We start from the raw sequence: 16,995 nt of genomic DNA on the forward strand, positions 1-16,995 counted from the left end.
GTTTAACTTTTCGCTGTAGAAAGAAGTTTTCTTCCCACGCAGAGTGAACAGCTGACGCTAATGTTTTTGTCACTTTTTACAGATTCAAACTCAAAGTAATGTGATTACATCCACACTTTAAGTACGCAGCGTAACAGTAATCCAATTCTTTTACAATAGTAATCCCTTACATTACTCATTACTTGAAAAAAAAAAAAAAAAAAAAAAAAAGCAATCCGATTACAGTAGCCCGTTACTGCCCATCTCTGGTTATAGCAGAGTATTCATCTATTTGTGATCTTTGATGTAAAAGTAACTTATGAGCCACGCTACAGATGTGGTCGTTCTCTAGATTACATAAAATGCAATTAGGCGACGTCTTTCTCAGCCATTGTATTCAAGATGGCGGCGCAGCGTGGCAGCTATCGGAAACCTGCTCCTGTGTGTTTTTAAATGGACAAATTAAGCACAAGAGAATGCATAAATTTGTTGGAAGATATACACACTAACACATACAGCACCTTATACGTGTTAAAACACCAAACAATCCAACATCAAAAATATTAAAGTGCCACAAAGGGTGTTGTGATTTATTTAAAATTAATCTTCGATATGAACAGAGGCAAAACATTTTGCTCCTGTTTCTTTTCCACATATTTAATGGCTTCACATTACTGTACAGGTGACGGGTGAACAGTGTCATTAGCAGTGGTACTGACCACTAAAGGACCAACATGTAAGTGACTCTGCAGTTAGTTTTAATTGCAGTATTGCATGCAGCAGCAGAGCAGCTAATTAGCAGGCAGTTCTGAAAAACAGCTCCTCTGACAAAGTACTCTTCAGGCCCACTTCATCATGTAATTGGGAGATTGAGTACAGTACAGTTTGTTTACCGTTCCTGGATTCATTCACACACCCTTGAGACGAACTCTTGTCTTAATGCAGCTGAGCTAAGCGCTTTCTGCACGCGTGCACACCTCTCCCTCTCGCTAATGTAATTGTGCATGTCGCCACCGTTAACAGAAAGGCAGTGTGACCTGCCAAAATACGAGCCCGTAGCGGTGATGCGATTACCAGCGTATGAAACATAATGATAGACGATGAGAGCGAGACAAAGACTGAGTGGATTGGAGAGAAGGAGCAGGTAAGATGGAGTGAGAGGGAATGAGGGCAGCGGGAGAGGTAGAGGAAAAATACCAAAACAAAGCACCAGGTAAACAGTGTAACTGCCATTAGATCAATTTGATGGTGGTCAGAGATCACCGCTTGTGATGATAAATACTGATCTGATAAAACCGCTGAGGCAGAAATATGAGCTGTGATGAATACAAAGAGTGGAGGAGAGCAGTTGCAGCTGCTCTCACTCACACCTAATTCTTACGAGTATGAGCGTGAACCTCGTCATAGTGGAGAGTGGATAGTGAGCTGCTGCTGAGCGAGGCACCAAAAATCAGACTCATTGATATGGGAAACAAAAGTGCTCAGAGTGCAACAATTAACTATCATTCAACAGGTGATCAGATGGAGGCGCATATAATGGGGGGAAAAAAAAAAAAAAAAAAAAAAAAAAAAAAAAAATACACTCACCAGGTATGAAGAGAAGTAAATGAAATGAAAAGGAGTGGAAATGATCAGAGCATGTGTGAAATTGGCAGGGGATACATGTGAAGTGCCTTCCTGGCCTTCTTTGCAGAGTTTTTTGATTTTCATGTGTGGCGTACAGACTTCACTTCAAATAGAGTTCCACAAATTGTTCTGCATGATTGCTTGAAAATTGAAAACTGCAGGGAAAAAAAAAGAAAAGAGTCTGGGACTGAATTCACACGATATCTCAAAACACAATTACAAGGCTTTTAACAGTTTGTGTCACGCAGACAGATCGACTCGGTGGCATCACACACAAGTTAGATGTTTGGCTCAAGCAAAAAAAAAAAAAAAAAAAAAAAAAAAAAAAGCCACAACAAAACCCCAGTGCCAGAGAGCAGCGTTCATTCTGTAAAGAAAGCGAGCACACAGAATAGACTGGCGAGGTCCCCGAGGAGCTGCTTCACTACCCTGCAGCTTTACACTTCAGCTGTGAGTGAACACAAAACGCATTACAGAGCAGCGGGCCGCGTGGACAGGCAGCAAAGTGTTTCTGCAGGACAAACGCACACAGGAGCTGTGATCACAAACTTAATTCTCATGCAAAACAAATTTTTTTTATTCTTATTTTTAATAATCAAAACAGACAAATATACACACAGTGTGTTCTTGCAAAACCTGAAATCTGGTTAATCCTGTGCCCCCCCCGTCAGAAAGAACTGTTCAGGATGCTCTAATGCTAATGAGAGTCTGGACTGACAGATTATTACGGTTCCTGAGATTTGGCGCGTTACTGCACACAGGAAACCAGGACAGACGAATCACTGCAACCACCTTAAGATTTCTTCCACATCCTCACTCCTGTCAGAAGCCAGCTGATGATAAAAGATTCATTTAGATCTCATTAACATGACGCCGGTGCAGCCAACAATACAAGTCGACAGAGCAAATCCCTTCCATTCATTGTTGGACCTGAAGTTCAAGCTGAAATTGCTTTCTTCTAAATTATCACGGCACCGAGTGTTCACGCACTGGAACCACAGTAAATGTAGCTACAGTCTGTTTCATTTGCATTTAATTATGGGTGGCTTTTACTCCCTTCATTCCAGGTCTCTGAATTGATCTGAACTGACTGTTTACGAGGGGGGGGGGCAAATAGCTGCAAGTAACATCAAGTGCAAATAGAAATGTCATATTGTTTAACACTACAGTACAAAAGTCCCTATCGGCTGCTATTCTGAGAGACTTCTCCTTAAAGCAGTTTACCAGTACACTGAAGTCAAACATGGGTGTCAACATTGATTAAAAGGAGTTCTGCAAGTTTCCTCAATATTCCTTTAAATGAAAAGACTTCCAGATGCCACGTTTATCTAGTCTGAGGTGGAGATTTCCACAGAAACCCGTCAGTGGTCCACCTGCACAGACACCTGTGGGTTTAATGGGACGTGTTCAAGGAATGATGGTTTGCTTTAGTTTTTTCAGGGAAAATAGAGTTGGATTGAATAACCGGGACACTCTTAGTATGGCGACTATAAGTCAGCTCGAGCTCCAAAGGTTACAATTCCTCTACACAACTGTATGGGGGGGAAATGAAGCAAACAAGCAAATACCAAAAATGCACTTGTGGCCGGCTCCAAAAGGTTGTGTCTGTTGCCACAGATTCTCGTGTTAAAATGCCCAACTTTAAATAAAAATAAAACAAAACATGTTCACACGCTGATACCAAAAAAGAGAAAAAAAAAAAGAGAAAAAAAAAAGGTTTGGTAACCGGTGTCCCTGCTTCTGCCCACAGTATGGTGGTTCAATCCTAACGTGACTCACACGGTGACATTTCATTAAGGCTTCAAACTGCAGCTTTGAGTCAAATGTTCATTTCTCCACAGAGTACATTTTGTTCTAAGCCCAGTTTTCCTCCAACCACACGTATCAGTGAATCATGTAAGGATGTGCCTTACTAACCAAGCCAGCTCTGGCGTTAACTGGTAACACAAATATGGTGCGCTTGGTTAAAATAAAGTATCTGCATTCATATCATGTATGAATTACAAGTTTCTGCAAACAGGCGCGTTTCTTTTTGTTAGCGTCAAACTATTCTGCTCTGAAATGTTTTCCAAGTCAAAGCATGAGACCTGCCTACCAATGATTTCTCAAGCACAAACATCAGTCTGAAGAACCAAGTGCACACAAATTACATGTTCAAGCCTTTTTCCCCTTTCACTCCATCGTCCCTTTTTACTCGTCCCCATCTGTTGTGCTTAGTTCCTGTCCTCATGGCTTCCCTCTGCTCGTTTTCATCCCCGCTGTGAGGTAGTGGAACTCCAGCTTCATTCTCATCTGCAAACCGACAGTCTGGACGACAACCACGGGTCAGGAAGTGAGTAAATGAATGTCTAAGAGGAGAAACGTCTATAAAACCCAACTTACCTGAGGAAGGCTGGCAGTCTTCCTCATTATCTCACTGTAATCAGAGTTATTGAAGATGTTCTTGTCCTGACCGGGGTCATCTGCTGACATGTACAACTCCCCAGCATGGACGTCAGACACATTCACCTGGATGGAGAGCGGGATGGATGATACAGACAAATTTAATCTGCTTCTCTCCGTCTCCAACATATTGTGAGACAAGATGGATGGATCCATCACGTTCAACTCCCCAGGCTGAGCCTAACGCGCTCACTCGGGGGAGAATACAGAGACCGATGCTGATGAAAGGAAGACGACCGTTATGCGGGATGAGTTTGTGGTTACCTACCTGAAATGTTTTGGGATTGAAGCCCAGCCACAGAGTGTACCTGTAGTCCCAGGTGCGCAGAGAGTAACCCATGATCTTTATGTCTTTGAGGTCAGGGAGGTCAGAGTTCTCCTAAGGGAAGAATTTGGAGTTTAAAGCATCTTTGAGCTGGAGAAATCTCATGCAGCGCTGTCAGATCTGCAGCTGCCAGCTCAAACTGCGAGCCAGCTGCAGACAGACTGCCAAACTCCTGCATACAGAGATTAACCTACAGCAGGAGCAGCACTGGCCTGGATACTTTAATACAACGACTGTGCTTGATGGCGGCTCCAGCACGCACGCGCGCACACACACACACACACACACACACACACACACAAACACACAAACACACGTCAGTGGCTGACCTCTGCAAATTCAGACATTTAACTACAAATTCATAATCAACTTATTAAAGCAGCATCAAGACACGTCTGTATTAATAACATGCCTGCCTTCTGCTCTGCAATTACTTCCACACTGATACAAAACTAATGAGTTAACCTTAGCCGGCTAATGAGAGCTTTTTCCCCCCCTTTTTTGAAACAAACTACCTACCTGTGGTGCATCAGCAGGGCGAGGATATTGGCTGAAAGCTACATCTTCTGGAGTCCTCTCGCTTCGCCCTTGTGGCGCAGCGTAGGCACGGTTTTCTCCTTCAGTACACAACTCCACCTGAAGGCAAGAAAACGGGCTAAACAGGTGAAGGGAGTAGATGTCGGGTGTAGTTGGATCACATTCATGCCTGCCATCTTTGGGCTTCGTTTGGTTTACTTTCTCATATTAACGCAACATCATTTGAACTCCGATCGCAATGACATGATGCTTTAAGCTGCAGATATTAGTTCAGGTACGGTGGGAGGCAAAGAGCTGCTTCACCACTAGAAGGTCCCGAGAAGGTGCTGTGCTTTCTCTTTAGACGAGCATGTTAGACCCACTCATGGTTCTTAATTGGCTGCCTGATTATCTGTCTCTCTGTGTTAAGAGTCCAGATGGAACGGCGACCTATCCGAATGATAGGGCACACCCTGTCAGCTCCGAAAGCCTCCAGGCTTCTGCAACCCTGCGTGGATAAGCAGTTAAGAAGATAGATGGATGGAGTTCTCTTCTGGTCTCGTTAGGCAGAGAGTGTAGTATGAACACAGTCTGAAGATCAATGAAAGCCGATTGTAGTAGTCCGGCGTGTTCGTAGTGAGAGGCTGCTAATGGACTCGTGTGAACCATTTCAGCTGTTTCGCATATGTGCCGACGAACTGTACAGCCTGGGAGTGGGAACGCCGTCACTTTTGCAGTGCGCAACAACAATGGTGAGAAGAATCTGAGGCCATTTCAGTGATATGAATGCAGAAGCACAGATTTACAGATTATGCAGAGGGAGCTGCTGCAACCCGGAGAAAACAGAGTTCAGAGTTTTTCTATTGCAGCAGTGATGCAGAGGTTTGTCTGATTACAGCCACGCAATTATATCGTCGGTTATATCGTTATCGCAAATTTTCAAATATATATCGTGATAAATATTTTTGGCCATATCGCCCTGCTCTACATATTAGCATTAAGCAGACATTCACAGCATCAATTTATTTTCCGTTTTAATAAACCGCAGAGGTTTTTTTTTTAAAGACTTCTAGACATCAGGAACTTCTACCAGCTGTGGTATTCTCCACTTTGAAGAAAAATCTAGCTCGACATGAACACGTCAGGCGCTCATATCCAACTAAAGTCTCATTGACAGCACAAAGGTGCTGTCCCGAGCACACTGGTCTTTGAGGCTGATGGGAATATCATCTGTTTTGCAGGTAACCAGGTCAAAGCTGCAGACCGATTATAATTTGTTCTTGTGATTAGAAACATAGATTGGAGGTTCATATCCTGATACCTGGAAAGAAATGTCAGGGCACTGCACGGGAACTTCGAGGCCGGCCAGGTAGGACACAGTAGGAAAGACATCCACCAGCTCCACCACCCTACTTCTGACTTTGCCACCTAAGACAGATAAAAGTCACCCAATTACAGACGCCTTAAAAACGAAGCCAGTCAAGATCTCCACTACCATTTACTAAACATCCTCCACTTAAATTTCATGATTATTGCATCACTTGCATTTGAAGTAAAAGCTCTCTGGAGGCAAAATATCAAAGTGTATCCCTGTGTAAATCATTTTTAAGCTCTATATAGAAATCAAAGACTGTATTAATGTTAAACAAGCATATTATTAAATGCTTTTGTTTGGGGGGGGGGGGGGGTGTCTTACTTTTGATGCTGTGCACAGATTCCCTTAAGACGTCTATAAACGGGAAGGTTGATGTACCAGCTTCATTGCCACCAGGAACAGAGAAGATCAGAGGTACGCGTGTTGCGACATCAAAATTCGAGTATTTAGCCCATTCACCATGCTCACCCAGTGACCAACCTGCAGCAACAGAAACCCAGGAACACACAGTTCATTAAGACTCGGGCAAACCAGAGACAAAGAAATTGATCAGTCTCAGTCATACAAATAATACTTTTCATTTAAGGCAACACATTTGACTGATGTTTGTCCCAGTCATGAAAATGACGGCATTTGACTGGGCTTTACGCAGTGATTCATCAAACAGTCACACAGAGGATTCAGTCTAGTGCTCTCAACTGAATGAGACATTAAAAGAGAACAGAGTTTTCCAGTCACAAAGCTGAAAAAAACAAAAAAGGTAAGTGGTGCAGAGAAAGAGCTGAGGGTAGAGAGAGTAGAAAAAAAACAAAAAACCTATGGGAACAAATCATGGCACAATTTGCTGTTACAACAGTGCCATCTGGTGGTGCAAGATAAACATGACAAGCTCAATAAACCATTTGTTTAATTTGCACAGAACACCTGATAAGATATTTTAGCAACTTATTTTTCTAAATGCTTAAAAAGAAAGAAACAAACCAAACTGATTAACATTAGCTGCCTACATCTCATCCAGCTACGCGTCTCCTCACCATGATCAGAGGTGAACACCACCATAGTGTTGTCTGCCAGCCCCAGCTCTTCCAGTGCACTGAGCAGCCGACCAACTTGAGCATCCATATATGACACTGCAGCATAGTAGTGCTGACGGATACGCAGCTGGAACACAGGATATAAAACACTACAGTGTTGCTGTTCGCTTCAGGAGGAACAACCACGGTAACCAAACTGGAGGTGCTGAGAGCAGCTGGTTCATACCTGGAAGTCTTTTGGTATAGAGCCGTAGGGGAAGCTAATGTTGAGTTTTTGCACATCCTCTCTCTTCCTTATATCCGTCCAGGGGTTGTAGGCCACGGTGGGAAGGCGTTCAGGGACATCTGGGTCGGGGGCCAGAGTCATTTGGTCTAGAGGATACAGGGTCAGGTATTCCTGTGGAAAAATCTCAGAATTATTTCTGATTCGGGTTTTCTGACACTCCCTGGCCTTTGACCCACCACAAGACATCGATCTCATTGGTTTTTATTGCGTTACAGTTGTACTTTATTGTTTTCAATATTCTTATAGGCTTCTTTTGTCCAAATGAACATTACTGTTAAGCAGCAGAACAACATCTTCCACTCTTCACACACTGAGCCACCTTTGTGCTAAGGACAGGCTGTTCCCTGAGGGGCTGAGGACTAACTGAATTGCATAGAGTATACCATCAGTGAGTTACTGTTTGTGGTGTGAATAACCCAGATTCCATCAGCAGTCGTTACGTTTCTTTTCAGTGCTGCCAATCAGACTTTGAGTGCTCACTCCAGGACTGTGCAAACTCATAAATCAGTCAGTATGAGTGAAATATTCAACTAAATGCTTTCTGTAGTCAGGTCTTACAAAACTCCAAGACTTAGCAAGTCTAGTAGAGTAATAAAATATTAAGCAACTGAAATAAAATTAGTATTATCTTGTTAAAAACACTGCTCTGAGTCGAGGTTCACTACATCATGTTGATCTTTGTCAACTCATTCAAAGTTAGAGCTACAATAGTGATATAAAGTGCAATCAATAAGCTCCACACTTATTCAAAATGCTTCTGATGTCCCCTTTATCTTCTTCAGGGTTATCGTCTCGTGAAGCTATACAGCACTCCCAGCTCTCCTGCTGCTACAGACCATATCTAACATATTTGTGACGTGCTCCTTCACTGTGTCAAGGACAGCAGCGAGAGCCTTTGTTTGAACAGCAGGTTGCTACAGTTCAGGTCGTCTGCACAAACCTTTTCCCTTTGACAACTTAGATCAGAATTGCCTGACCCTCGAGGGCGAATTCATGGTGCACAACCATGTGAATGTCAAAAACACCAGGCATGCTTCATGCTTCTCCTGAGCCGATGCATCTCCTTCAGGCTCAGTGAACTGCAGTTTCACCCGTGGACTGCAGGCAAAGACTCAAATCTGATCCTTGACATTAAAGTTGACATGATTGTGCATGTTTTTATAAGGACAATGAGCCTTTCAATCAAACCGCATCATTCAGTGAGTTCACTGACGGGGACTATTCTTGCACACAGCGGCTCATTATCCACCATTTGGAAATACTTCAGATTTAGGGCAAGCGTTACTAACAGACAACAAATCACACATAAAGAAAGCTGCAGAGTTGCGTCTGTAACACACAGCAACAAACACCAATCAAACTGCCACCAGTGCAGTGGTTGCTTATGGCTGTGTTCATAAACACAAGCCGCACAGCTCGTCACTCCATCGACCTCACAAAGACCAACGGAAATCACCGCCACAATCACGTCCACTAAACACGGTGAATCTGAAGGCTTCAGGGAAGCTGTCAACTCCCAGAACAAAAGATTTGTTTCACCCGGCCTGAGTGCGTTTGCAACTTTATTTAGAAACATGTTTAAACACCAGGACGGCACCACAGTGCAAAAATGAAAGCAGTGACCTGTTTATTTCACTTTGTGCAATTTTTTTATTTATATTTTCCTTCAGGGATTGACTGAATTTAGCATTTGCACATTAGCAGGAATGCAGCACAGCAACATTGTAAAAGTGCTATTTGTCAGAATAATCATAATAAGAATAATCATAATAAATATTCAGGATCTCAATATAGATCAAAGTAATGGGGATAATCATGTTGGCCATAATGGTGCAGCTCTACTCCTCAGTGCTTAATATAAGAGGATTCATCTGACTTATAAAGTCTTAGTTCAAGTCAGAAACTGAGTTATGTGAAACCTGCAAATATTAAGTGACTGGACTGAAGAAGAGAGTCACCAGGAAGTCATATCAATACTTTGTAACTGTACTGCTGTAGCTAACCAACATGTACAGTAGAGTTCAAGCAGTCCAGAGGAACAGTAGGAATGGATAATAAGTGACAAACCTGTGGAATCCTAAAAGGTATATGCGGCTTATGAAAACCCACAGCCAAGAAGAAAGGATCGTCATCGTTGACTCGACTCTTCAGTAACCTCACCGCCTCCTCTGTGCTCTCCAGGTCAGGGAGGGTTCCCCCAGGCTGCTCGCTCACATTCACAGCACAGAGCAAGTTGACGTGGAGTTTCCCATCCTTCCCTTTACACATCTGGAAACAACGTTTGTATGAAAATTATGTGACATCTGAAGTTGTGTTGTGGCCACAAAGACTCCAGAATCGACTTGCTTATGTACCAATGTCTTTGGGCTCTGCTGTACTTTGATACCCAGTGTAGATGATGCGTTTAGAGGTTTTGTTGAAAACAGTTTTCAGTCATAAATAGAATCAAAGTTCTGCCACAGAAAAGAGTCACAAGGAAATGAGTTAGCACTTTATACTCCCAGTTCCTTTTTTTCTAAACCAATTTAGATCCCTGGAATTTTGGTTAGATGGATGAAATAAGGTCTGTGCTCAACACAGACTTTAGATATTTCCAGGTTTAAGTTGACAACTGAAAATAAGTAAATAACACACTTGGGAATGCTAAAACTTCTCCAGCTGCCCGGACAATGGGACATGACACTGCATGTGTAGCCCAGGAGGTAACTGGTTGGTAGCGTGTATTCTGATACAGGTGAATTATTCCCTGAGGGGGTACCTCTCGGAAACTGATGAATCACGGTGTGCTAAAGGATCATTAACATTGAGAAACAGGCTCTCCATTTGAAAGGCTCCTTTTATAATCAACACGGTGAAAGTCGTACCTTTTTTTTCTCATATGTGAATGAAGGTGGGTGATAGGCTGGGATGGACCAGCTGTAAGGATAGTCGTCAGTATTGTTGGAGGCAATGCCTACAGAGTGAAAAAAAACAACCATTATTTTCACAGCTATTCTACTGGAAAGTGGTGCATGTGCAGTTCTTTGTGGATTTCTATTCAAAATGCACCTGGTTAAACCTACCTGGGTGAAACACCTTGCCCACAGACATAGTTAAGTACCCTTGAGATTTAAAGTACTGTGGCAGAGTCGTGTAGTTTCCAGAATGGACTCTCCAGTAGGAGTTGAAGTCATAGAGCCTGGTTGTGTCCGGTCTCCGACTGGTTAACATGGATACCCGACTGGGACCGCACACAGCTTGCTGAGAGAGGAAAAGAGAGATCCATTGAGGTTAAGCAATGCAGTTCAATTCACCACAGCTAACACGAACAATGCAACTGACCTGCGCAAAGGCATTGAGAAAGACTTGGCCTCTGGATGCCAGCTGGTCAATGTTGGGCGATTTAGCCACCGGATCCCCATAGCACCCCAGAGATGTCCGCAAATCATCTGCCATGATGAAAAGGACATTTTTCCTCTCTGAAAGCAAACACAATCACAGATTACTCACTTTCTCTCCAAGCCCTCAAATCAGCCACGGAGCGCTATGGCACAGTTTCCAGGAAGAGTCACACTAATGTGAGGGTGTACCATTATTCTAGTAAACTTAAAGTAAGCGCATTTAAACATCCAAGAACAGAAACTTAAAAATTGAACCTGAAAATAAGCTGGACGCGTAAAACATACCAAACAAAGCGCCATTCAGTTGGTAAATTAAATTAAACTAACAGCCAACAGTAGCACCAGCCACTGAGTCAATAAATATTCTGCACTCATTACAGCCAATATAAGTTAACCAAGTTACAGTCATTAGAAAGTCTATGAAGTTTTGCTAGCAGCAATCAGATTACACCTGAAGTCCAAACCCCACCTACCTCTCCCCGCGGCAGCAGGATACGTCGACGTGTGAAGGACCAGCAGGAAAAAACACCTCAGGACAAATATGTCCATTTTAGAGGAGCCAAAAACGGCTATAGCGTGATATCCTGACGTTAGCCTCCTGCTGTTCAAACTTCCGTCCTGCGCACTCCCGTCAAAACAAAACAGCGTGCCCGTTTGAGTGATTTAATTACTTCCTGATTAACCAGCTGTCACTCTTCATTGGCTATTTCAGCTACGGCCTCGGCGCCCGCGGCTCATTTGACGAGTTCAGTCACGTGTCAGTCATATTAAATGTCCCGCTGAATACCAGCACCCAGTCTAATTAAAATGAGATGATAGCCGCAGTCTAATGAAACTTTTGCGTTGTAACAAATCAGTTACGTCCCGAGTATCTGCCAGTCAGCCTGCGTGTAGCTTCATTTGTACAACAGGCTCAGAATAAAGAAAATGCAGTTTAATTACAGAGCCGTGAAAACAACTGAGGAGTAAGTAGCCCTAAAAGAGTTAAAAGAAATTCTCAGCTTTCATTTTCACAGAATAAATAGGGGCGATGATCTCTATCCGTTAAATTTACATTAACGTAACTGAAGAATAGGAGGCGAGTGAGAGGTCTCACTCCGCACATTGTTGACTTCCGCAAATTAACCGAATTACCAACAATAAGAAAGAAACTGCTGTTGATGGTACCAGAGCCAAAGAAGAAAGATCTGCCTACAAACAGAACGAAAGCTGAAGTGTTTGGAGTGTTGCGGGAAAAAATAATTTCAAATATATTGATTTATTTATTTTGCAAAATCTATAGGGAACATTCCCTGAAAGCTACTGTTTGCTAAGTGTGAGAGAAAAAAAACGCCCAAAGTCATTGTTTTGCCGTTACAGTTATTTAATTATTGAATAAACAACTCAAAAAACAAACAAACATGAGAGTTACTATAAAAAGTAATAATAAAGTAATAATAATCATAAATCCAAAATAATAAAACTACATAAATAAATAAATAAATAAACCAACTGGAAACTATATAAACAGGAGAATGAATACTAAAGTCAATAAGTACAAATACAAATATCAATTTATTAAATTTTACAGATAATGAAATGAAAACAATGTTAATATACATTCTTAATGTTATCTTACATGCATTTAATAGCATATTTGTTATTTAATAATATTTATTTTTGAGTCGGGGTGAAAACATCGTGTACAATACACAATCTTCGAAGCAGCGACACTGAACATGGCGGACACGAGCGCCAAACGTCTACTCGACAGCGATAAAACTGGTGAACCAGCTCCAGACGTCAAGAGGGGGAAAACTGACAATGAGAATGGGCGAGAAGATGGAAATGAGTCGGTCCAGGAAAATGTTCTGTCTGGGTTCAAAACCTCAAGCGTGTTGAGTGACTCCGCCCGAGAGAAAAACATCTTTATCCACGGAAAGGTAGCGTTGTTGCAAAGTTAGCTACCGTTGCTCAGTGTACAGACCATATGCAGCTATTTGTTACTTGTAACTATTGTTACAGAGTTGCAAGCGGCGTTTTAAAGGAAGCCGTTTTTGAAAGTGGCTTTTGAATGATTTGTAAGGAACTGTACGACACTAGCTTCCGGTTTGACCTTTCAAAATAATAGTCATTTGTTTTGTTTTTGTTTTTTGCAAACCAGGCCTGATAGGAACTTTGATCTTATGGTATCTTACTATGATCTTAAGGTTGCAGATCAGGATGCTGTGGTTATCCTTGAAAAGACCCCGATCAGAGAAGACTCACTGGCTGAGCTCTTTAGTGGTTCCACACTCAAACTGGAGATGAAAAACGACATCTACAGCACATATCGGCTCCAGGCTCCCCCTCATCTCAATGGTATGCTACCCCACTAGTAAACTGTCTGAATGTTATGTGATGTCAGTCAGATAACCTGCGTGTTTCTGTTATACAGAGATTAAGACCACAGTGGTGTGTCCAGCCACTGAGAAGCATATAAAGAAATACCAGCGTAAGGAGAGTTTCCTGGTCGAGGAAACGGAGGAAGACTATAAGAATATTACTCTACCCCACATTGTGAAGCAGAGTTTTAGTGTGCAGGTCAGTCTCTTTGGAGTACCTCTTCTGCTCCAGTCTGCTCTTTGGAGTGCACATTGCTCACTTTTCCCTGATTTTTACCTTGCAGTGGGTTTACAACATCTTGGAGAAGAAGGCAGAGGCTGAAAGGATCGTTTATGAAGATCCAGATCCTGACGTCGGCTTTGTCCTCCTTCCGGATTTCAAGTGGGACCAAAAACAGGTCAGAGGCCACTAATGTTGACACTGCTTCACTGACTTTAAAACCTCTTGATCAACCAGAATAAACTAGAACATGATTTTACACTAAAGCTCTGGCATGTTTTGCAGACCTCATTTCTATGCAGACAATCATATATTTACATTTACAGTGGCACAAACACTATTCTTCTGTACCTCTGTAATATTTCATTTAGCATTGCATGACAACTCCAGGCTGGAGCATTTTAACATTATAATATACATTTAGATGCAAAGTGGTATTATTGGAAAGAATGTTCTTGAGCACAAAAGCCCAAAATGGAGTGCACCAATGTGCTTATGGAACACCTTCATGCAATATTCCTTTTATTGAAAAATAAGTAAATAAATCACAGTCTGCCATTATTTGTATGATTAACACAATTAGACTGATCGATCTACAGTTTTCCTTAATGATTGTGATAAATGGTAATATCTCAAACCTGATGTGTCTTTTGAAAATGAAACTTTGGAGAAAGTAACTTATTTGTGTTTTATGATGAACTTGCCCTACGCTGGTTACGGTTCATGAAGAGGACATACAGTGTAACTGATATAGTAAGTCTTTTGGCTTAAGGCTTTATGTTAAGAGTGTAAATTTACACAGTATATGTGCAGGTGTGATTAAACCTGCACATATACTGGCCTGCAGAGGGCAACTTCATAGAAATCTATGGAAAAATGGCCCTGAGTTCCCACTTCTGTGACGTCAGAAAAACCTTCCTAATGACATTTTTGGGCGGAGTCGCTTTTTTCAGGTCATAGTAACTAAACCATGGGACTCTGCTAACAATGGCACTGGCTAGCTTGGTTAGCAAGGCAAGTTTTGGCTAGTGAAAAACTTCCCTAGAATGTACTCGTACGTTACAGTTCAGTGAATATACTAGAAAAAGCATCTGCCTGTCAATTAAAGTTGCCACAGCACCAATACTGCATAACTTAATACAATCCTTAATGCAATTTAAACTGGTTAGCTATATAGAAATTCACTCCCTTGCTCTGAAATTGTATTCTCTAACATGGGGTCACTGTGGATTAACTCTTTAGTGAGCCAGCTTCAAGCAGCCATTCAAAGAACTATAAGCTTCATTTTTCAGCCCCTGGAGCTTTTTACTCAAAAGCTTACTGGATGGCGAGTTCTTGGATTTTTAGACCACTTAACAGCCTCAGCACATCTGTCTTCTTTCAGGTGGATGATTTGTACCTCATTGCAATAGCACATCAGAGAGACATCAAGAGCCTTCGAGATCTGACATCAGAGCATGTCCCGCTGCTGCAGAACATCTTCCAGAAAGGAAAGGTGGGATTAAAGTGATCCTCAGGTCTCAGTTAAAGAGAGCTATATGCATATCAATCATCTTTACTCAATGTGGCTTCATTCATTCTCTGCGATGATATCTGTGTAAATTAGGAAGCCATCCTCCAGCGCTACAACCTTCCAGCCAGTAAGCTGAGAGTCTACCTGCACTACCAGCCCTCCTATTACCACCTGCACGTCCACTTCACCAAGCTGGGCTATGACGCGCCGGGCTGCGGTGTGGAGCGAGCCCATCTCATCGCTGATGTCATCCAGAACCTCCAGTCAAACCCCCAGTATTACAAAACACGGACACTCTACTTCCCCCTGAGGGCAGATGATGGACTGCTCAGTAAGTTCAAGGAGAGAGGGAGGCTGTAATGAACCAAACTCAGAGCACCATCCACCGCCTCTCTCTCTCCATCCAAACCGTGAGCTTTACAGCTGGTTTTTTTTGTTTTGAATGCTATCAGTTGGCTTGACATGCTAATGTTCACGCTACTCCAGCCCATAACTTTTAATCCATATCAAATATTGTCTCTGTAACTGGATCATCCTTTAATGCCAGTTCACAGCTCTGTTCATTATGTTGTAGAACAACGTTATTGACACTCTGATCCGGTTTGTAGTCTGTTTTTATGACTTTTCTGTTTTTTCAAAAGTAATTTGTATATTTCTGATGTTTTTTTTGTAGTCGTGTCAGAAATTGTTATTAGTCTTGTTGTGATTAAAAACACAACAGTAGATGAAGCATTTTTTAATCAGTGTGTTTGATGTGCTTTTTGACTGAATGTTGTCAACTAAATTAAAGTACGTTTGGTTTCTAACTCTTTAATAAAATGTATTAAGTTTGCAGTGTTGGTTTCAATAATCCCTCAAAGACATAATTGGTTTATTATAACCAGGCCTATTATTCTTGCCTTATTTTCTGACATAATGAACAGAGGGGGTTACACCAAGCTCTGGGATAAGATCTATACGGACAATTTTAAACTGTGAATCATGGAAAGCTAAACTGGTACAGTCCAAGAGCCCAACTAATACCAACAACCAAAATTAGCTTTTAGCTGCTGCATCTGTATCTGCATTTATAATGACTGATATGTCAAAAATTAAAATGCAAAGAAGCCTTTGAAGAAACCCATGCAAGCATGTTGTGATGGTTGATGTTGCACATTTTGTCCAACAGGGGGCATTCTATAGCTTCACTGTTGGCAGCGTGTTTGGACATGCTTCTTTATCATATCACTGGAATACATGTATAACAGCAGAGAATCCAAAGCCACAGTTCCTCAGCTGCTGCACTAGATGGTAGTATAAATCCTACGATGATAAGACATTCTTGTGCATGTGCTAGACTGTAAAACTAAATCTCCAGTCTGGGTAATATCATGAGTATCACTTTTTTCTCACTTTGTCATAAAAGAAAGCAAATTATAAAACCACCTTTTGCATATAAACACAACCACTTTTAACCAAAATACGCAATGAAGTTGCACTTCGTTCATTTTCTGTCATATATACACTTTAACAGTGTTGATGTCCATATTAAACAATGTTTCAAGTGGTGAGGTCAGTGCATGTACAGTAGAAGTAATCCTGAAGGTCAGGCTTCAGACTGCTCGAAACTCTCAGTTTAAAGCGACCGAACCTTCTGTTTGAGAGGAGCAGCCAGTTAGAGGAGGCTCCATGAACTGGGGGGGCGGGTCTACCAAGGCCCAGTATGAGACAAATAAAGATTATATCGAATTGTCATACAAAGCTGCTGTAGCATTCCGAGAATAAAAATAATACACACACAATGAAAAATGGAGCTAGCAATAAGCATAGCAGGTTCTCTTTAACTTAACACCACATACATACTTTTGGATCTGAAGTACTGCGCTCATTTGAACCTGTGCCTCGTAGCTACACCTGTGTCTCCCCTTCAGCCCCGCTGACAGTCGGAGCTGTATAA

General features: G+C 41.9%; 2 protein-coding genes across 2 annotated transcripts; one reads left to right on the forward strand and one right to left on the reverse strand.

Annotated features, from left to right (window-relative positions):
• Window positions 1-555: 555 nt before the first annotated feature.
• Window positions 556-12,007, reverse strand: ids (iduronate 2-sulfatase). Its single transcript, XM_086306107.1, has 13 exons — window positions 11,437-12,007; window positions 10,905-11,041; window positions 10,646-10,823; window positions 10,448-10,536; window positions 9,651-9,851; window positions 7,524-7,694; window positions 7,298-7,424; window positions 6,585-6,743; window positions 6,210-6,316; window positions 4,892-5,008; window positions 4,316-4,426; window positions 3,988-4,113; window positions 556-3,912 (listed from the first exon to the last, which is right to left on the reverse strand). The coding sequence occupies exons 1-13, from the start codon at window positions 11,510-11,512 to the stop codon at window positions 3,832-3,834; spliced, it is 1,680 nt and encodes a 559-aa protein (XP_086162233.1). The 5' UTR covers window positions 11,513-12,007; the 3' UTR covers window positions 556-3,831.
• dcps (decapping enzyme, scavenger) lies at window positions 11,792-15,893 on the forward strand. The gene is made up of 7 exons (XM_086306119.1): window positions 11,792-11,928; window positions 12,628-12,885; window positions 13,153-13,303; window positions 13,380-13,525; window positions 13,611-13,724; window positions 14,931-15,041; window positions 15,153-15,893. The coding sequence occupies exons 2-7, from the start codon at window positions 12,682-12,684 to the stop codon at window positions 15,417-15,419; spliced, it is 993 nt and encodes a 330-aa protein (XP_086162245.1). The 5' UTR covers window positions 11,792-11,928; window positions 12,628-12,681; the 3' UTR covers window positions 15,420-15,893.
• Window positions 15,894-16,995: the final 1,102 nt, after the last annotated feature.

This window comes from Aulonocara sp. 'chitande type north' Nkhata Bay, linkage group LG2, assembly GCF_057382095.1.
Source record: "Aulonocara sp. 'chitande type north' Nkhata Bay isolate Kocher_YH1m ecotype deep benthic linkage group LG2, A_spYH_male_GT1.1, whole genome shotgun sequence".
Taxonomy (NCBI): Eukaryota; Metazoa; Chordata; class Actinopteri; order Cichliformes; family Cichlidae; genus Aulonocara; species Aulonocara sp. 'chitande type north' Nkhata Bay.